The 17136-nt window shown below is 48.4% G+C and overlaps 1 protein-coding gene and 1 long non-coding RNA gene across 3 annotated transcripts in view; one reads left to right on the top strand and one right to left on the bottom strand.

Moving 5' to 3' along the window:
• Positions 1–17136, top strand: part of ARIH1 (ariadne RBR E3 ubiquitin protein ligase 1) — a 117695-nt gene that overhangs the window by 95555 nt on the left and 5004 nt on the right. Inside the window, exons 10-13 of one of the 2 annotated variants that reach the window (XM_075132927.1) lie at positions 5675–5805; positions 5911–5969; positions 14611–14882; positions 15773–15885. In XM_075132927.1, coding sequence (XP_074989028.1) covers positions 5675–5805; positions 5911–5969; positions 14611–14882; positions 15773–15885 — 575 coding nt within the window. The remainder of the gene's footprint in view (positions 1–5674; positions 5806–5910; positions 5970–14610; positions 14883–15772; positions 15886–17136) is intronic. The other variant, XM_048867870.2, reaches the window with a different exon arrangement.
• LOC142073360 (uncharacterized) lies at positions 14731–15805 on the bottom strand. The gene is made up of 2 exons (XR_012670189.1): positions 15641–15805; positions 14731–15067 (listed from the first exon to the last, which is right to left on the bottom strand). It is a non-coding gene; the product is annotated as an uncharacterized LOC142073360 (long non-coding RNA).

Raw genomic sequence — 17136 nt, 5'->3', positions numbered from 1 at the left:
CCCTCAGAGATCGTGCTCCCCATAAACGAGGCACTCTTGGAGCCAGCTGACACACTCTGGCAAACTCCAGCTTCTTTATTACCAACCTGCAAAAGTCTGAATGTAAATACTATGTTCCCGCTAAGGACGCTGGCTTCGTATTTTCTCATCCACAACCGAACTCTCTTGTCATGGATGCAGTTGCACAACGGATAAAACAGCTGCAATATCAGCCCACTCCGCAAGACAAGGACCTTAAACGCCTTGACGTCTTCGGTCGCAAGGTTTACACGTCCTCCACTCTACAGTTCAGAATTGCGAATTATTCTGCCCTCCTTGCCAGCTACGACTTCAATAATTACAGTAAACTTTTCGAATTTGCCTCCTACATTCCAGAGGATAGGAGAGCAGACTCCAAATCAATCCTGGTTGAGGTCCAGTTAATTTCCAGAACAGCCCCTACAAGCAGCTCTAGACATGGCAGACACAGCAGCCTGTACTACTGCAACTGCTGTGGTTATGCGCAGATCTTCATGGTGCTCTGCATCTGGCATCCCTAAAGATCTACAGACCAAAGTGGAGGACCTCCCCTTTGATAAGGATAAACTTTTCTCCAAAAAAAAAAAAAAAACGGATGAACTCCTCCACACCATGAAAGATTCTAGAGCGACACTGCACACCCTGGGCATTCACCCATCTTTTCCCAGGAGATGACAATACCAACCTTACCAAAGACCACACACACAACAGTATTGTCGGCCTCAACCCAAATCATACGACATAACTAGGAGTCGTGCTAGAATCCCTAAGCGCAGACAAAATCAAGCTCAAGCAACCACCTCCCACCCACCGGGTAATAAACAATTTTGAAACGTTGGTTGAGGGTCTGCAGGACCTCCCCTTGAATCCACTGCCTACTTGCCTGTTTGGCCACCGCCTCCAGAGTTTCCAACATGCCTGGCAGCGGATTACACAGGACTGCTGGGTCCTCAAAATAGTTCAGTCCGGTTACTCTATCTCCTTTATATCCTACCCTTCCCCTTTCCCTGTCCCTCTTCAGGGACCCCTCTCACGAGCACTCACTTCGCGTAGAAGTAGCTCACCTTCTACAACTACGCGCAGTGGAAACTGTGCCGACACAACATCGAGGGAAAGGGTTCTACTCCCATTACTTTCTGACTCAGAAAAAGACCGGGGGATGGAGGCCTATACTGGACCTATGCCGATTGAACAAATTCATGAGGATACAAAAATTCAAGATGGTCACACTGGGCACAATAATTCCTGCACTGGATCAAGGGGGCTGGTTCACAGCCCTTGACCTACAGGATGCTTATTTTCATATACCAATTCATCCAGCTCACAGACGTTTCCTACAATTAACAGTTGGTCACGACCATTTTCAATACAGAGTTCTTCCTTTCGGCCTTTCCACAGCGCTGAGAGACTTTTTTCCAAGACTCTAGCCGTGGTTGTGGTTCATCTCCACAGACATGGAATCGCGCTTTTTCCCTACCTGGACGATTGTCTCATCAAGGACAACTCCTATGGCGAGACACCTCAAGCTGCCCATTTTGCCATCTCTCTCTTTCACAGCCTAGGCCTCCAAATAAATGTCCAGAAATCCACCCTGACACCTATCCAACAGATTGAGTCCAGATGAGCTCCAGTGAACTCTATCTGAAGCAGAGCCTCACTCCCAAATCGCAGATTCTTCACTATCACACAACTGATATGCACGCTCTCTATTCGTCCCAGGACACAAGCAAGAATCTACCTACAGCTCCTTGCTCACATGGCAGCCACCACCTTCGTGGTCCAGCACGCCAGGCTACACCTGAGATGTCTTCAGGGCTGGCTCAACTCCAACTTCAAACTCAACAGAGACACCTTAGGGATGCTGCTAACTCCTCCTCCCAATGTTCTAGCTTCCCTACACTGATGGAGAAGACTAGAAAACCTCTGCACGGGCGTTCCCTTCCAGCAATGATCCCCAACGCTCATGCTCACCACGGACGCTTCCCTAATTGGCTGAGGAGTGCATCTAGGGGGACACAGAACACAAGGCCGGTGGTCTGCATCAGAGATGCACCTACACACAAATCTCTTAGAGCTCAGAGCAGTGCGACGAGCATGCCTTCACTTTCTTCCCCTCATAAAGAACAAATCTGTTCGGGTCTTAACAGACAACATAGCATGTATGTACTACATCAACAGACAAGGGGGGGGGGCCTGATCACATTCCCTTTGCATGGAAGCCATCCAACTATGGAATTGGTGCACACAACATCAGTATTAATCATTGCCTCATACGTACTCAGCTGCCACTGCCGATGCACTCAGCAGGCACTTTTCGACAGAACATGAATGGGAACTGCACCCCGCACTACTTCAACAGCTCTTCTCCCTCTGGGGCACCCCGTCAATAGACCTCTTGGCCACAACCCAGATTTGAAAATGTTGCCTGTTTTTGCTCCAGAGCAGGACTCGGGACTGCATCCCTAGGAGATGTGTTCCTCATCCCATGGACCAACTCTCTCCTGAACGCCTTCCCACCAATCCCTCTGCTACACAGGGTTCTTTGGAAGATCATAGACGATAATGCACGGATCATACTTATTGCCCCGGCTTGGGCCAGACAGTCGTGGTATCCTTACCTACTCCGCATGTCCTCCTGTCAAAAACGGACTCTCCCACCATAAAATGATTTCTCACAGGCCTACAAAATCTCTACCCATAAATTTACCCAACAGCAGCTACATGGAATCTTAACCTCATTCTTCATGGTCTTATGAAACTGCCATTCAAGCCCTTGGCGACCTCGTCTCTTCTTCATATGTCCATGAAGGTAGCTTTCTTAGTTGCAATAACATCAGCAAGGAGAGTAGGCGAAATAAGCACCCTGATGGCCTATCCTCCCTAAACAACCTTCTCCAAAGACACAGTCACTCTGAGACCACATCCTAAATTTTTCCCTAAGGTGATATCCACCTTCCACCTTAACCAACCAATATACTTACCTGCTTTCTATCCTAAACCTCACTAGACTCCTCAAGAGGCAACCCTGCATACTCTCGACATCAGGCGAGCAATTGCCTTTTATTTAGACAGGATTAAGCCATTCTGTAAGTCTCCACGACTCTTAGCTGCACCTTTCGATCTTTCAGTAATGGAGACAATCTCTAAGCAACGTCTGTCCAAGTGGATCTCTAACTGCATCAGATCCTGTTATAGTACTCAAAATATTCAACCTCCCAAAGGCATTGGAACTCACTCCACTCGAGCTATGTCGACATCCATTGCCTTCCTACATAACGTTACCGTTCCTGACATCTGTAAAGCAGCTTCATGGTCCTCTGAACTCACATTTGCCAAACACTATGCTATCACGCAAGATACCATGGCAGACACCATAGTAGGCCATACAGTACTCTCTACAGTACTCACTGCAGCATCTCCAAAGTCACACTGACCATAGTGGGTTCTGCTACACATTCACCTACAGTGGAGCACCCACAGGGACAGCACTCGAAGGAGAAGAGAAAGTTACTCACTTTGCAGTAACTGAAGTTCTTCGAGATGTGTGTACCTGTGGTTGCTCCACTCCACGCCCTCCTCCCCTCTACTTTGGAGTACTAGTATGATTTCTCCACGGTAGAGAAGGAACTGAGGAGGGTGTGGGACGCACGCACTCAGGAAGATTCCAATGAGATGGGAGATACCAACTGAGTGCGTGCATCCCGACCAGGCACTGGTACTGAAGATCTCCGATCAACGGCGCCGGGACGCACCGTCACCTGGAGTGCAGCACCCACGGGACACACATCTTGAAGAACTTCAGTTACTGCAAGGTGAGTAACTTTCTCTTCTTTGTTCCCAAGCCAGGAGTTACATTTAGAAACATCCTATTTCTGTCTCAAGACTCCAATCCTGAAATGTAAATGAGCAAAACTGAAGTTCAGATTGTAAAAGTGGCTTTGCACAAAGTGTGTGGAATTGTGTTCTGAAATAAATGAAGTGACTGCTGAATAATAACTGTAAACCAATTTTAAATCTATTTTAGCCCCTTGTAGAGCATCTCTCTACTGCACAGTTATCCCCCAAGAGTGCAAGAAATAGAAATCATATTCTTGGTATTTTTGCAGTTTGGCAAATAAAGTGTAGAGATGTTGCCCTAGCTGATAATGCTGACTATACCCACACACTCACTCTCGCTACTACTGCAGCCACATAGCAGTTTGCATATTGGTTTATGAGAGGCCCTGGAAATGTTTTTCTCTGGGTCTTGCTTCAACTGTTTACCACACAATAGGCAAGTCAGCAAATATTGTGTGTGTGTAATGTAGCAATCATTAAATTACACTAAGAGAAATGTGTTTGGTTTCCTGACAATACCATGTAAGAGGGAAGGTAGCCCATGAATACAATGAAGGATGAGACTGTGTCTTACTAATGATGTTGATGGTTTATGTGGCTGGGCCCTGGGTTTAGGAAAATCTGTTTTGGAAAGGGTTGCCACGGTCAGTGCTGCATTCCTGGCACCCCTTTACCTGATAGCCAACTGAAAATTGTCGGCAGACTCCAGAGGGATTACCATCCAATCCCTTGCAGTAATGCAAGGCCTTGATTGGGGTGGCATGTGGGGGGAGAGGAGAGTACAACAGGAATGTGAAAATCACCACGGGGAAAGTGTGTATGAGGTGGGAATCATTAATTCCATTCTATTTTATTGTAGGCATATTGTGCGAAGGTGAACTAATGGCCTGTTTAGTTGATGGGGCGGGGAGGCTGAACTTCAGAAGGAGGAACTTTTTTCTTTTTCTGAGGTTTTCAGATACTTTTTTAGATGAAATGTGATCACAGTTGTTGTCACTGATCCAAGACAGCCTCCAGGGCACTTTGATCTCTGATATTGAGTGTACATGCTGGAGTAGACCAAAAGTTTTGCTGTGAAGAAAGCAGCATGCTGCGAAAGCAGTTCTGGTGTTCATTACAAGAACTGTCTGCAAAACAAATTCCACTGCCTAAATTGGGATGTTGAGACATTCTGCCCAAACAGAGGAAACATTTGAGTACAGTAGCTCTTTACATGTTGGGGACAACTTTAAAAAAAATAACAGTTTACATCAACACAGATTGGCTTCTATAAGTGGCAGCCAAATGTTAAATACTTCACAATTTTCAGCCAATCCAAAAAGTCTTGCTGGTGTAAGTCTATCTTGGCCTATCTGAGCCTTGGTCTTCAAAGTTTAAAAGAAAAAAAAAGGTAAATCTCCCAACATGAGTGAAGCACACTTAGTCTACTTTGAGCCACTTTATTAGTTGCTGGTAGTCATAGGGCAGTTGTTGATATTACTAATGATCATAAAATTACCTTTTTCCCCTGAAGTACCAGGGCAATATTGGCAAGTCAACTTACAGTGACTAGTCATGTAACCAGATGAGTCATTCTTCAAGCTTTATAGTTATGCCTTTTCCAGTGTTTGAAAGTTTCTTGGGGCCTGACTCAGGAGGGAAGAGGATCATATTGACTTTTTCCTGCCCATTTCATTTCTGAGGGTGTGTAATTTTTCACAGCTCTGTTGTGAACCAAGTTGGCTGTATTAGGTTCCATATTTGGGTTGTGTTCTAACAAGATCGGAAAGATTTGAGCAGATGGCCTGCTTCTAACATTGATCGTAGTGTCTGTTCACAGGAATGCCCAAAATGCCATGTGACCATTGAAAAAGATGGAGGCTGCAACCACATGGTCTGTCGGAACCAGAACTGTAAAGCAGAGTTCTGCTGGGTGTGTCTTGGCCCTTGGGAGCCACATGGATCTGCCTGGTAGGTTTAGAACCTTAATTTGGTGGAAGGATAGGGCAGTTATATTGCCAACATTCTACATGTTTTAACTTCAGTCCATGAACTCAGTCTTTGTCTTTTTTTCAGGTACAACTGTAATCGCTACAATGAGGATGATGCAAAGGCAGCAAGAGATGCACAGGAGGTGAGTACATAACTCTTGGTGGGCATTGAAAGAACATCTAGTTTTGAGGAACATTTTCTTTTGGGCTTCGTAAACCTTTAACTACCATATATTGTTACTTCTTGTTAAAATACACAAATAGTGAAGGTTGACAGTTAACCTCCAAAAAACATTTAAATTTGATCACAACAACGAAATCTTCCTTTTGGGATAAGGTCAATGTACGATGTCCTCAGAACATTTTAAACTGTGCTATTTGTCATTCTTGTTGCCTGCTGGTTTGCTGATTGCATGCATCACATTCACTGAGATGTTCGTGAAAGGCAGGCTCACTGAATAGAAGTCCTGGGTATGCATGCAGCTGAGTTAAACATTGTAGTGTGAATATGGGTAGTACAACCAGGAGGACTCTCACAAACAGGGAGGGATTGCACCCTGTGTACAGCAGATTGCAGCAATTCATTTCACCCACTTTGGCTAAGTATTCCTATAGCTGGTAACTAGCATATTTCCTGAAACACCCTGTACTACAAATGGCTGTAACATGTACTGAAGTATATAATAAGCCGTCTTCTGTACATCATATTTATCCTGTGCGTGTCATTAGTACCTCAGCTAATCTGCCAGTGAAAAGAAAACTAGGATGCATGTGATTCATGCTTGTATTATTCATCAGTGATGCATTTCTCCATACTAAATATATGCACCTCTTTCCCATACTCTGAGATTAGGTTTTTCCTTGATATAGTGTAAATATCAGTATAGTGAAACTATTTAATTTTTTTATCTCTAGCTGCTAATCTGAAAATGTAATTTAAAAAAAATATTTTTGGCTGTACAATCAATCTTGGTCATAAGTATTATTTCTTACAACCACATTGTAGTAACCTATAACCAGCACTTAACTTGGAAGGGTGTAAATCAGTGTTCTAATTAGGATATTAATTTCCTTTGTGGGTTGGACCCAGAGGTTGCAGTCAGGATAAGGCCCTTGTGTGCTGCGCTGTACACACATACTGGAATGAAATGACCCCACAGCGTATCGCTTCCTGTTAAATTCCTGAAAACAATTGTTGAATGTCCATAAGGAGATGATTTTGACCATCCCAATGGTCTATCGAGTGTCTAACAACTTTACAGAAGATGTGGGTTTACTTTGTGGGTCTAACAGCATGGAATGGCAGGGATTAGCAGTGATGCTGAGACAGAGATGAGATTAATCACCATTCTGGTCTGGTTGGGGTTTTGAGTGACAATCTTATTTTCCACTTAGAAGCAGTAGTGGCCACAAAGGATCGAAGGTTGAAATGGGGGCAGATATCTTCAGGTATCCAATGGGAACAGAGGGCCTCCTTTAAAAAATAAATAATAAAAAAGTTCTTCCTTAGATTTTGTGTTTTGGGTGCCAGCATGCACGCAGTCTTGTGCTTCCTCTACAGGTAGCTGGCTTTGTAAGGACATGCATGCTAACTAAGGTCTTAGCTTGTATGCCTACTTCTCAAGTGCCATTTAAAGGGTATGTAATACCAGATGACCCATAACAATACAATACAGATCAATACAGATGAGCTGTATCAATCCTCTGATACAGTTGCCTAACTCTTCCCGTTATTAAAACTTTTCTGGCAGTTTTTTTGAGCTGCTCTAATGTCGTCTTGGTTTGCAGCAGGGATTTGAAATCTGCCAAGGGATGGCCCTGTGGTCAAAGGGGTGCCTTTTGCTGCTTGGCAAAAATCCACTAAGGGATTGGATAAAATGAGCTTTGAAGGATAGTAAACTGTTTAGGGCCAACCCTGGCGGGCTAGCCTGCCTTTCTTGAGCGTCTTTAATGCTGTAGGGACAAGGTGGGTGCCTGTTTAATATTTAATGCTGAACAAAATTCCCACTCCTGGTTTCTACTCCCCACATTTTCTTGTGGTCACATGTGCATACAACAAAACCTCTGGCTGGGGACACACCCCTGCTCTTCCTTCTCCTGCTGCTGACATGGCCTCTTCCTTGTTGATCTCAATATCTTTTGACTTAAGGCCTGAACTCTTTGACCGCATTCCCTCTCCCATAACTAGATGGGAATGGGAGGCCCAAAACTTCTGTTGTAACCTGGGGTCCCCCCCCCCATTCATATATATATTTGATTCCCGCACCTTCTGAAACTCTGAAGTGGGTCATGACCTAGAAAAGGTTGAGAACCACTGACTTAAATGAAGATACACTTGGCTGGGAGCAAGTGAGGTTCTGGAGTGATGTTCTTCTTTGAGTGATAGCTCATGTGTATTCCACAATAGGTGTGCATGCTCGCCACGTGCACTGGTGCTGGAAGTTTTTCCCCTAGCAGTACCCAAAGGGGAGTGCCCCTAGCGATCCCTGGAGTGGAGCCTACATGGCACTGTATAAGGGGTACTGCGCACTCCCCCTACCTTCAGTTCCTTCTTGCTGCCAGTGAAGGTGCTTTGGAACTGCTCTGCTCCAGCTTGTCTGCAGCTTTCCTCTAGAACTCTTCGTTTGTTCGTTCGTTGTAGTACTTGTAGTTGAAGGAGTCAGATTAGTTTAGTGCACCTGGGTCCGGGCTTTAAGTTTTGTGACACTTGTAGGTGGCCGATGCCAGTGAGTGATCTGCATGCAGATTGTTTGCGCTGTCTGGGGGAAACCCATCTCAGTGATCGCTGGAAGATTTGCAGATCTTTCAAGCCTTGGACCAAGAAAGGGACATTCGGCTCGGGGCTATCCTGATGGAGTCGGCATTAACCGCAACTCCAGTGCGCCGCTCCGAGTCAGCACTAGTTACGGTGTCGGTGCACGGCAACCCCTCGGTGCCATCTACCAGTCGGCACCACTCCCCATCAGTGGGGCATGCCAAGAAGGCTAAGAAGAGGCCTTCTCCGCTGCGGCACCAGAGCAAGACCAGGGGAGAGGCTAAACCCATGTTGGGCAGTCCTTGGTCCCCATCAGCCTCCAGGCCTCCAACTCAGGTTGAGCGGAGTAGCCCAGCCCATTTGGAGCAGGCTTCCCCAGATGTCCAGATGCCCTCCACGCCGGAGGCCCTGCAAGCGGTCCAGGACATTATGTCCCTGCCAGTACCACGGGGACCACCAACTCTGGCTCCCTGGTCCAGAGGCAAGCCACCACTGGGATCTCTACAGTCGCCCCTGCTCGGTACTGTTTGCGGTAGAGGGAATGTTCCCGACGCTGTTCGCTGCTCAGCGACCGCCCCGTGCGTAGTCCACGCTGGTCATCGTTGACCCCTACCAGGTTGTCTGGCTGGGTTCTGACTAACAGGGGCTCCAGGCACCGCTCTGCCTCGAGGAGCGGGCCCCGTTGAGACTGAGACAGATGGCACCAAAAGCCCTCATCTCCGAGGGGCTGCTGTAGCCAGTCGCTACACAAACATCGACTCTGTTCCCATTCATCGTCTCGCTCCAGGACCCCACCATGGCACCGCTCCTGCAGTCCTGGGCATCGATCACCGGCACCTCGCTGTCATGGATCCGCCCACTGGAGCCGATCGTGGAGCAGCTTCTACCTGCGGTACCATTCCTCCGTGTTGGGATTGCGGTCTCGTGGTCGGCACCGTTCCCAACGATGACTCTCCTCCTGGTCCAGTGACAGGGACAGCGACAGGTCGTATGCCATCCCGGCCTCCCTTCATAGCCGTCAATCGATAGGACAGGCCAGTCAGGCTGAACAGCCTGCTCCGCCAGTACCAGAGCATGTGCAGTGGCACCGGGCTTCTTGGCTGGCACCATGGTACCAATGGGCCCCGTGGCCCCGACGCAGCCCCTGGTCGGGGCTCGCTCAGTGGCCGGAGCCTCGGAACAGCCGTTGACCTCTCTCTCGCAGCCTCCTTGGAAGGAGTCGGTGGGATGTGCATCTTCGCATCCATGACCAGAAGGCTACCAAGTGGTGGGACCCCCGGTACCGGTGGGTACGCAGAGTACTGCGCCCGCCTCCTCACCCTCCCCTGATTAGGCGATTATGGCCCCTCATCCCTCTGTCCCTCAGGAGGACTCTAAAGCCCACCAGGAACTACTGAAAAGGGTGGCATCAAGCCTCAACCTTCAGGCCGAGGAGGTTGGAGGAACCCTCAGACTCCCTCTTCAATGTCTTGTCAGCCTCGGTACTGGGCAGAGTGGCTCTCCCACTCCCCGAAGGGGTGGCAAAAATTTCAAACGCCTTGTGGCAAACCCTGGCTTCCTTGCCTCCCATCTCTAACAGGGCTGAACGGAAGTACTTTGTGCCCGCCAAGGGGTATGAATACCTGTACACCCACCCTGCCCCCAACTCCCCGGTGGTCAAGTCGGTCAACCACAGGGAGCTTGACTTATTTGGGGGAGGGGTTTATTTGTCCTCGAGCTTCCAGTTAAGGGTGGCGAACCATCAGGCTCTCCTGGGTCGGTATGAGTTCAATTTGTGGGGCGCTCTACCCAAATTGGAGGACTCCCTCCAGAAGCGTGATGGGAAGGAGTTCAAAGCTCTGGTGGAGGAGGGTACGGCGGCTGCCAGGGCAACCCTATAGGCAGTGTCAGATGCAGTAGATACAGCTGCATGGTCTATGGCTTCTGCGGTGTCCATGAGGAAGCTCCTTGTGGCTTCTGCTGTCTAGGCTGTCCAGTGAGGTGCAGAACTCCTTGCAGGACCTCCCATTTCATGGCAAGGCCCTGTTTGCGGAACAGATGGACATAAAGCTGCACAGCCTGAAAGATTCCCACACTATGCTTAAGACACTTGGCCTCTGTTCCAGCTCCAGCTAGACCTAAGTTTAAGCCACAGCAGGTTCCCACCCAGGCCATCCACTCTAAATACTCTAAATACTTGTAAAAAGTCGCAGGACTATAAGAAACACCCACAGAGGCAGTCCCGGTCTGCCCCACAGCCTGGGTCTTCCAAGGGTAAACAGGCGGGGAAACGTCAGTTTTGACGGGACGTCCGGGGGCGACCTACCAGTTCACACCAGGGATCCACCCGTAATAAAGCTTCCCTTCTCCAACCGGTTGTGTGCTTTCCTCCCAGAGTGGTCGCGGCTGACCTCGAACCGGTGGGTCCTCAACACCATCTCCTGGGGCTACGCCCTCCTATTTACCTCTACCCCGCCCAACCACCCTCCACCCCCATCCCTCCTGGGTATAGAGTTTATCGGGGCGGTCCTGGACGCGACGCTGGCCAGGGCCTCCCTCCCACTGGACAGATTCGAGACCCTGAAAGGGCTTGTCGAGAGTCACAAAATTTCATGTGTCTCCAGCTCCTGGGTCGCATGTCGGCATGCACATATGTGGTTCACCACGCCAGACTCAGGAAGAGGCCCCTCCAGCTCTGGTTGGCCTTAGTGTTCTCCCAGGCCAGAGACAGGATGGACAAGGTCCTCACTGTGCCCGAGCTGGTGATCGCCTCCCTACACGGATGGTCCTCCCCGGGGAACATGCTCCGCCGGGTCCCGTTCAGGGGCAGGCCCCCGTCAGTGGAGCTGGTGTCCAATGCTTCGGACCTGGGGTGGGGAGCCCATGTGGGGGATGTTCAGACCCAAGGTCTGTGGTCTGCGCAAGACCTTGCCCTTCATATAAATGTTAAGGAACTCAGGGCGGTCCGGCTGGCATGTGTGGCCTTCCTGTCATACCTGGAGAGCAGAGTGGTCAGAGTTCTCACGGACAACACGGCCTTGATGTTTTACATCAACAGGCAAGGCGTGGCCCGCTCCTCTGCCAGGAAGCCCTCAGGCTGTGGGACTTCTGTATAGCCCATGATATTTGCATACAGTCCTGCCACCTACTGGGTGCCCAGAACTCACGGCCTAAGCCGAGACTTCGCCTCTCAGCACGAGTGGTCTCTACACACAGAGGGGATGCACAGATTTTTCCAAGAGTGGAGAACTCCCCAGGTGGACCTGTTCGCAACTTGGCAGAACCGCCAGTGTCCCCAGTTCTGCTCCGGGGGGTGGCTGGGAATGGGCGTTCTCCTATGCCTTCCTCGTATCGTGGTCAGGCCAGCTTTTCTATGCCTTCTCCCTGATCCTGCTGATCAGCAAGGTCCTGGAAAAGATAAAGACGGACAGGGCCCGGGTCCTCCTGATTGCCCCGGCGTGGCCCAGGTAACATTGGTACTGGACCCTCACGACCCTGGTGGTCACTCCGCCATGGCCGTTGCTGTCCCACCCAGACCTGCTGTCCCAGGACCAGGGTCACTTCCTACACCTCACGGCATGGCTGCTCAATGGTTATGCTGGGAGGAAAGGGCATGCTCAGAAGGGGTTCAGTGCGTCCTCTTGGAAAGCAGGTGACCCTCCACACATCGAGCCTACTTGGCAAAGTGATCTTGGTTTTCCCAATGGGCGACTGAGCAGGGCGTTGCCCCTGTGGCTGGCCCAATCCAGCTCATTTTAGACTATCTCCTTTACCTTAGAGCCCAAGGCCTGGCGCCCTCATCGGTCAAGGTGCACTTGGCAGCCATATCGGCCTTCTACCCGCTGGTACAGGGGCACACGGTATTCTCCCATGCTATGACTGGCCGATTCCTTAACGAATTGGATAGTCTCTTCCCATATGTTAGGCCCCCAGTCCGTCAGTGGGACCTGAACTTGGTGCTGGCCTGGCTGACGGGTCCCCTCTTTGAGCCATTAGCTACATGCTCTTGGTCGCACCTCTCGTGGAAGGTAGCCTTCCTGGTGGTGGTCACATCTGCTAGACGGGTCTCGGAACTCAGGGCCCTGACCTCCGAGCCCCCATACACGATGTTCCATAAAGATAAGGTCCAGCTCTGCCCACATCCTCCCTCCCTCCCGAAGGTGGTCTCTGCTTACCACATGGGTCACAACATTTTCCTGCCAGGCCTCTGCCCCATGCACCCAGTGAGGAGTGCCGCCTCCACACACTGGATGTGAGACAGGCTCTGGCCTTTTACCTGGAGCGGACTAAGCCATTCAGGAAGTCTTTGCAGTTGTTTATTGCCTTGGCCGAACACATGAGGGGTCAGCCGATCTCCACTCAGCAGCTCTCCAAATGGATCACCTCTTGCATCCATACCTGTTATGATCTGGTGGGAATCCCTCTGCCATCGATTGTGAGGGCACACTCAACTAGGGTGCAAGCCTCGTCGGCTGCCTTTTCAGCCCATGTCCCCATTCAGGACGTTTGCAGGGATGCCACATGGTCTTCAGTTCACACATTCACCTCACATTGTGTGATTGTCTCCCGGACGCTGGGTTCGGCAGGGCTGTGCTCTGTCCCGAGAGTTTGTGAACTCCTACCCACCTCCAACAGATATAGCTTGGAATCACCTATTGTGGAATAAACATGAGCAATCACGCGAAGAAGACAGTTACCTTTTTGTAACTGATGTTCTTCGAGATGTGTTGCTCATGTCTATTCCACATCCTGCCCTCTTTCCCCTCTGTTGGAGTTGTCTGGCAAGAAGGAACTGAGGGTGGGGGGAACACGCAGCTCTCCTTATACTACGCCATGGAGGTGCCACTCCAGGGGTGGATGGGGCGCTCCCATACAGGTACTGCTAAGGGAAAGGCTTCCGGCACCAGTGCACGTGGCGAGCATGCACATCTATTGTGGAATAGACATGAGCAACACATCTTGAAGAACACCAGTTACGGAAAAGGTAACTGTCTTTTCCTTGCTGACTGTTGTTGGTGTTAATTTTGTACCCTTCACAAACTTTATTAAGAGCAAAGCCTCATACTCCCCTGAGATTACACAAGGTCACTTCTGACAGAACTGGGAAGAGACCTGTTATCTCCTACATAGTTGAACACAGTCTCACTTGCATCTGATGAAGTGAGCTGTAGCTCACGAAAGCTTATGCTCAAATAAATGGGTTAGTCTCTAAGGTGCCACAAGTACTCCTTTTCTTTTTGCAAATACAGACTAACACGGCTGTTACTTTGAAGTCTCACTTGCTTAACCATGCTGCCTCCCAGAAGCTGCCATATCTGCATTTGGCTGTGCTGTCTGTAAAATGGGGCAGCTCTTGCATGTATAACCCACTGCCTTCAATGTGGTGTTCATTGTCCTTCAGTGGCTGTTCCATAGAGGATAACAACCTACTCCTGCTGACAGCTACTGAAGTTACTCTATTAGCTCAGGTGCAGAAGGTCCAGAGTTCAAACCTTGTTGATAATTGGGCTAGGGTGTTAGTTGCGCAAAATAGAATGTTTTTTCTTTTTAAAAACCTACAAAAATCTACATTGGATTGTTAAAGCAAAATCAAGCACTCAGCAGTTAGTAAATGTCAGAATTAAACCTGCTATTGTGCATATGCAGTAGCACATTCCTCCATGCTCTCCTCTCTTCTCCCTGCCTCATTCAGTGCTTGGCATGACAACCCAGGTGTGCCTGTGTACTGTAAATGGATTGTATTTTAGAATGTGGTTTAATTATTCTTCTAGATGCCATGGGTTGGGATTTCCTCCTGCAGTGCTAACGCCCTCTTTGACCTGATTTTCCCCAGAGGGTGTGGACCTGCTTACTCAGACCTGCACAATGACTGGGTGTGTTTCAGTGGTGCCAGGGTCCCATCTGAGCCTGATCTATTGAAAGGCGCAAAAACATCTTCCGAATGGAAACTCTGTTCTGTTGGTCAGACTTGAATTCCTTCAGACTATTTGTTCTCTCCTAGTTTTCAGCCATTACTTTGTTGTAACTATTTATTTTATTTTCCCTAATGGGAATTAACACAGCGATCCAGAGCAGCCCTGCAGAGGTACCTGTTCTACTGCAACCGCTATATGAACCACATGCAGAGCCTGCGCTTTGAGCACAAACTCTATGCTCAGGTGAAGCAGAAAATGGAGGAGATGCAGCAGCACAACATGTCGTGGATCGAGGTGCAGTTCCTGAAGAAAGCAGTTGACGTCCTCTGCCAGTGTCGTGCCACACTCATGTACACTTATGTCTTTGCCTTCTACCTCAAAAAGAATAATCAGTCCATTATCTTCGAGGTAGGGAAAATACACTTTGTGCTCCTTACTCCCAGCAAGCAACACTACTGGGTACCATGGGGGGATTTGATCCATGGAAAGGAGTTACTCAGAGGCCATACAGATGTGGGTTTATTGAGTATTCTTGAGTGCTGGTGAGGCTGTAATAATCAGAGGTCATCTAGTATCACATGAAGCATTCCCTGCTGAGGAAAGGGGAAAGTAAAGTAAACTGGCACTGTAAATCATTGTCTAACTGCTGTCTCATGCTATACAGTAATCACTGTATTATGAGACCTACAAAAAGCAAGTTTTAGGTTTGATCTGTTGAAAGTGTCACCTAGATCTTCGCTTTAAGATTGTTTATCTATCCAATATTGCTTGGTTTCAGGGCAGTAGCAGTAAAATAGTGGTCAAAAGCCAAAACAGTCCCTGAGTCTATGCTACATAGATAGAAGCAGTGGTGGCTGTTAACTTAAAACCATACACCATTATTCATGCAGGACCTAAGCAAAATGCTGTATGGCCCTACAGTCCGTGGAAGGAGCGTAAAGACCAATATTCAAAGCTGTGCTTTGTCATTGATTATGGACTTATCAGCAAAGATGATATTAGCGTTGAGCGGAATTAGATGTATAAAGGATGGGAGGGGGGAGATTCTGCTTGCCCTGCAAGAAAAACCAAACCAGGAAACAAGCATTATGTCAAAAAATGTAAAGGAAATTTTGAATATCTGTAGTAACTTTTGGTTGAATTGTGAAATGAATTCTCCTTCTCACCTCTGATCTGTAGAGGGGCACTCTCTGAAGTGTTATCCAATCTAATTGTCTCCACCTGTTTCTCGTTTAGGTCAGGATTTCTAGACGATTTGAAGAAGTGTCTACAAAAAACTGGTCTCTTTGTCTTTGCAGAATAACCAAGCAGACTTAGAGAATGCTACGGAGGTGCTTTCTGGGTACCTGGAGAGAGATATATCCCAAGATTCGCTGCAAGACATAAAGCAGAAAGTACAAGATAAGTACAGGTACACTTTGAAATGAGTGTATGTCCTATATTGCACAGACCCTGACATCATCCCTCTGTAGGTCACTTTTGGTTTGGTAGGTAAGAGCCTGTGGAGAGTGCATGTGTAACAACCAGGCCGCAAGTTTCTCCCAGACCTTATCCCTTCCGAGAGTCTCACTCGTTGGCCTTCTGCCCTGTTTCTTGATCAGCAGCCAATCTCGTACCAGCAGCTAATCAAGCAGCAGAAGGCTGATCTCTTGCACACACACAAACCAAGCAAGCATTAGCAATGCGGGATTCCTAGTGAAGACAGGCTGCCAGCACAGTTTACAGCATAGTCATCAATCCCTCTTGGGAGCAAGTTGAACTGACTGTGATGCTGGTGGGAAGCCCACAGCAGGACTCTCAGCACTGTTAACTCCTCTTCTGTTGAGCAGTGGTGGGAAACTTTCAGAGTGTTCCTAGTGTAGATAAGGCTCCTCTGTAAAGTGTGGTTGCCTTTGGACCATGCGGTTTTTGCAAGGAAGGAGGCTCTGAAAAAGATCAAGGAAGATTCATATGTAGTGAAGGGAGAGGGATGAGTTGGTTTAATGTTGTTTTCCAATAATTTTGCCCTGAGATGAGTCAACCAAAATGTTTTTGTAGTTGGGCAGCTAGACTCCATTGCATCTTTGCTCTCCCTGACTGTAAGCTAACCAATGAATAGGATCATAGAATATCAGGGTTGGAAGGGACCTCAGGAGGTCATCTAATCCAACCCCCTGCTCAAAGCAGGACCAATCCCCAATATTTGCCCCAGATCCCTAAATGGCCCCCTCAAGGATTGAACTCACAACCTTGGGTTTAGCAGGCCAATGCTCAAACCACTGAGCTATTCCTCCCCCTCAAGGCTATAGTGAGAGAAGAGCAACATGCAAGAAAAGGGGGAGAGTCATGTACTCCCTCACTACTGCCTCTTAGAGAGATGGGGCTTAAAGGGCACATTATCCCACTGCTCCTGAAAGTCCTTGGGAAGTGCTCCTACAATATGGAAAAATAAAAACTGTAAACATAGATGGGTTACAGTATTATGGGCTTCAGTTCTAAGGCAACAGGCCAGAGTTACTAAATGTCTGATACATCTAGCAGGAAAAGCAAGCCACTGCACAAGTAAAAGGAGTTCTACTGACTAGGAAGTTTCCCCTGTGAATATAAATACTAATGATCGTATGATGGAGGTTCTGCCCATTCCTGTAGTGGCTGGCAGCACTACTAGAATGGAACATTTCCG

The sequence above is a fragment of the Caretta caretta genome, chromosome 10 (assembly GCF_965140235.1).
Source record: "Caretta caretta isolate rCarCar2 chromosome 10, rCarCar1.hap1, whole genome shotgun sequence".
Taxonomy (NCBI): Eukaryota; Metazoa; Chordata; order Testudines; family Cheloniidae; genus Caretta; species Caretta caretta.
This window is presented reverse-complemented; position numbering and strand designations above follow the sequence as displayed.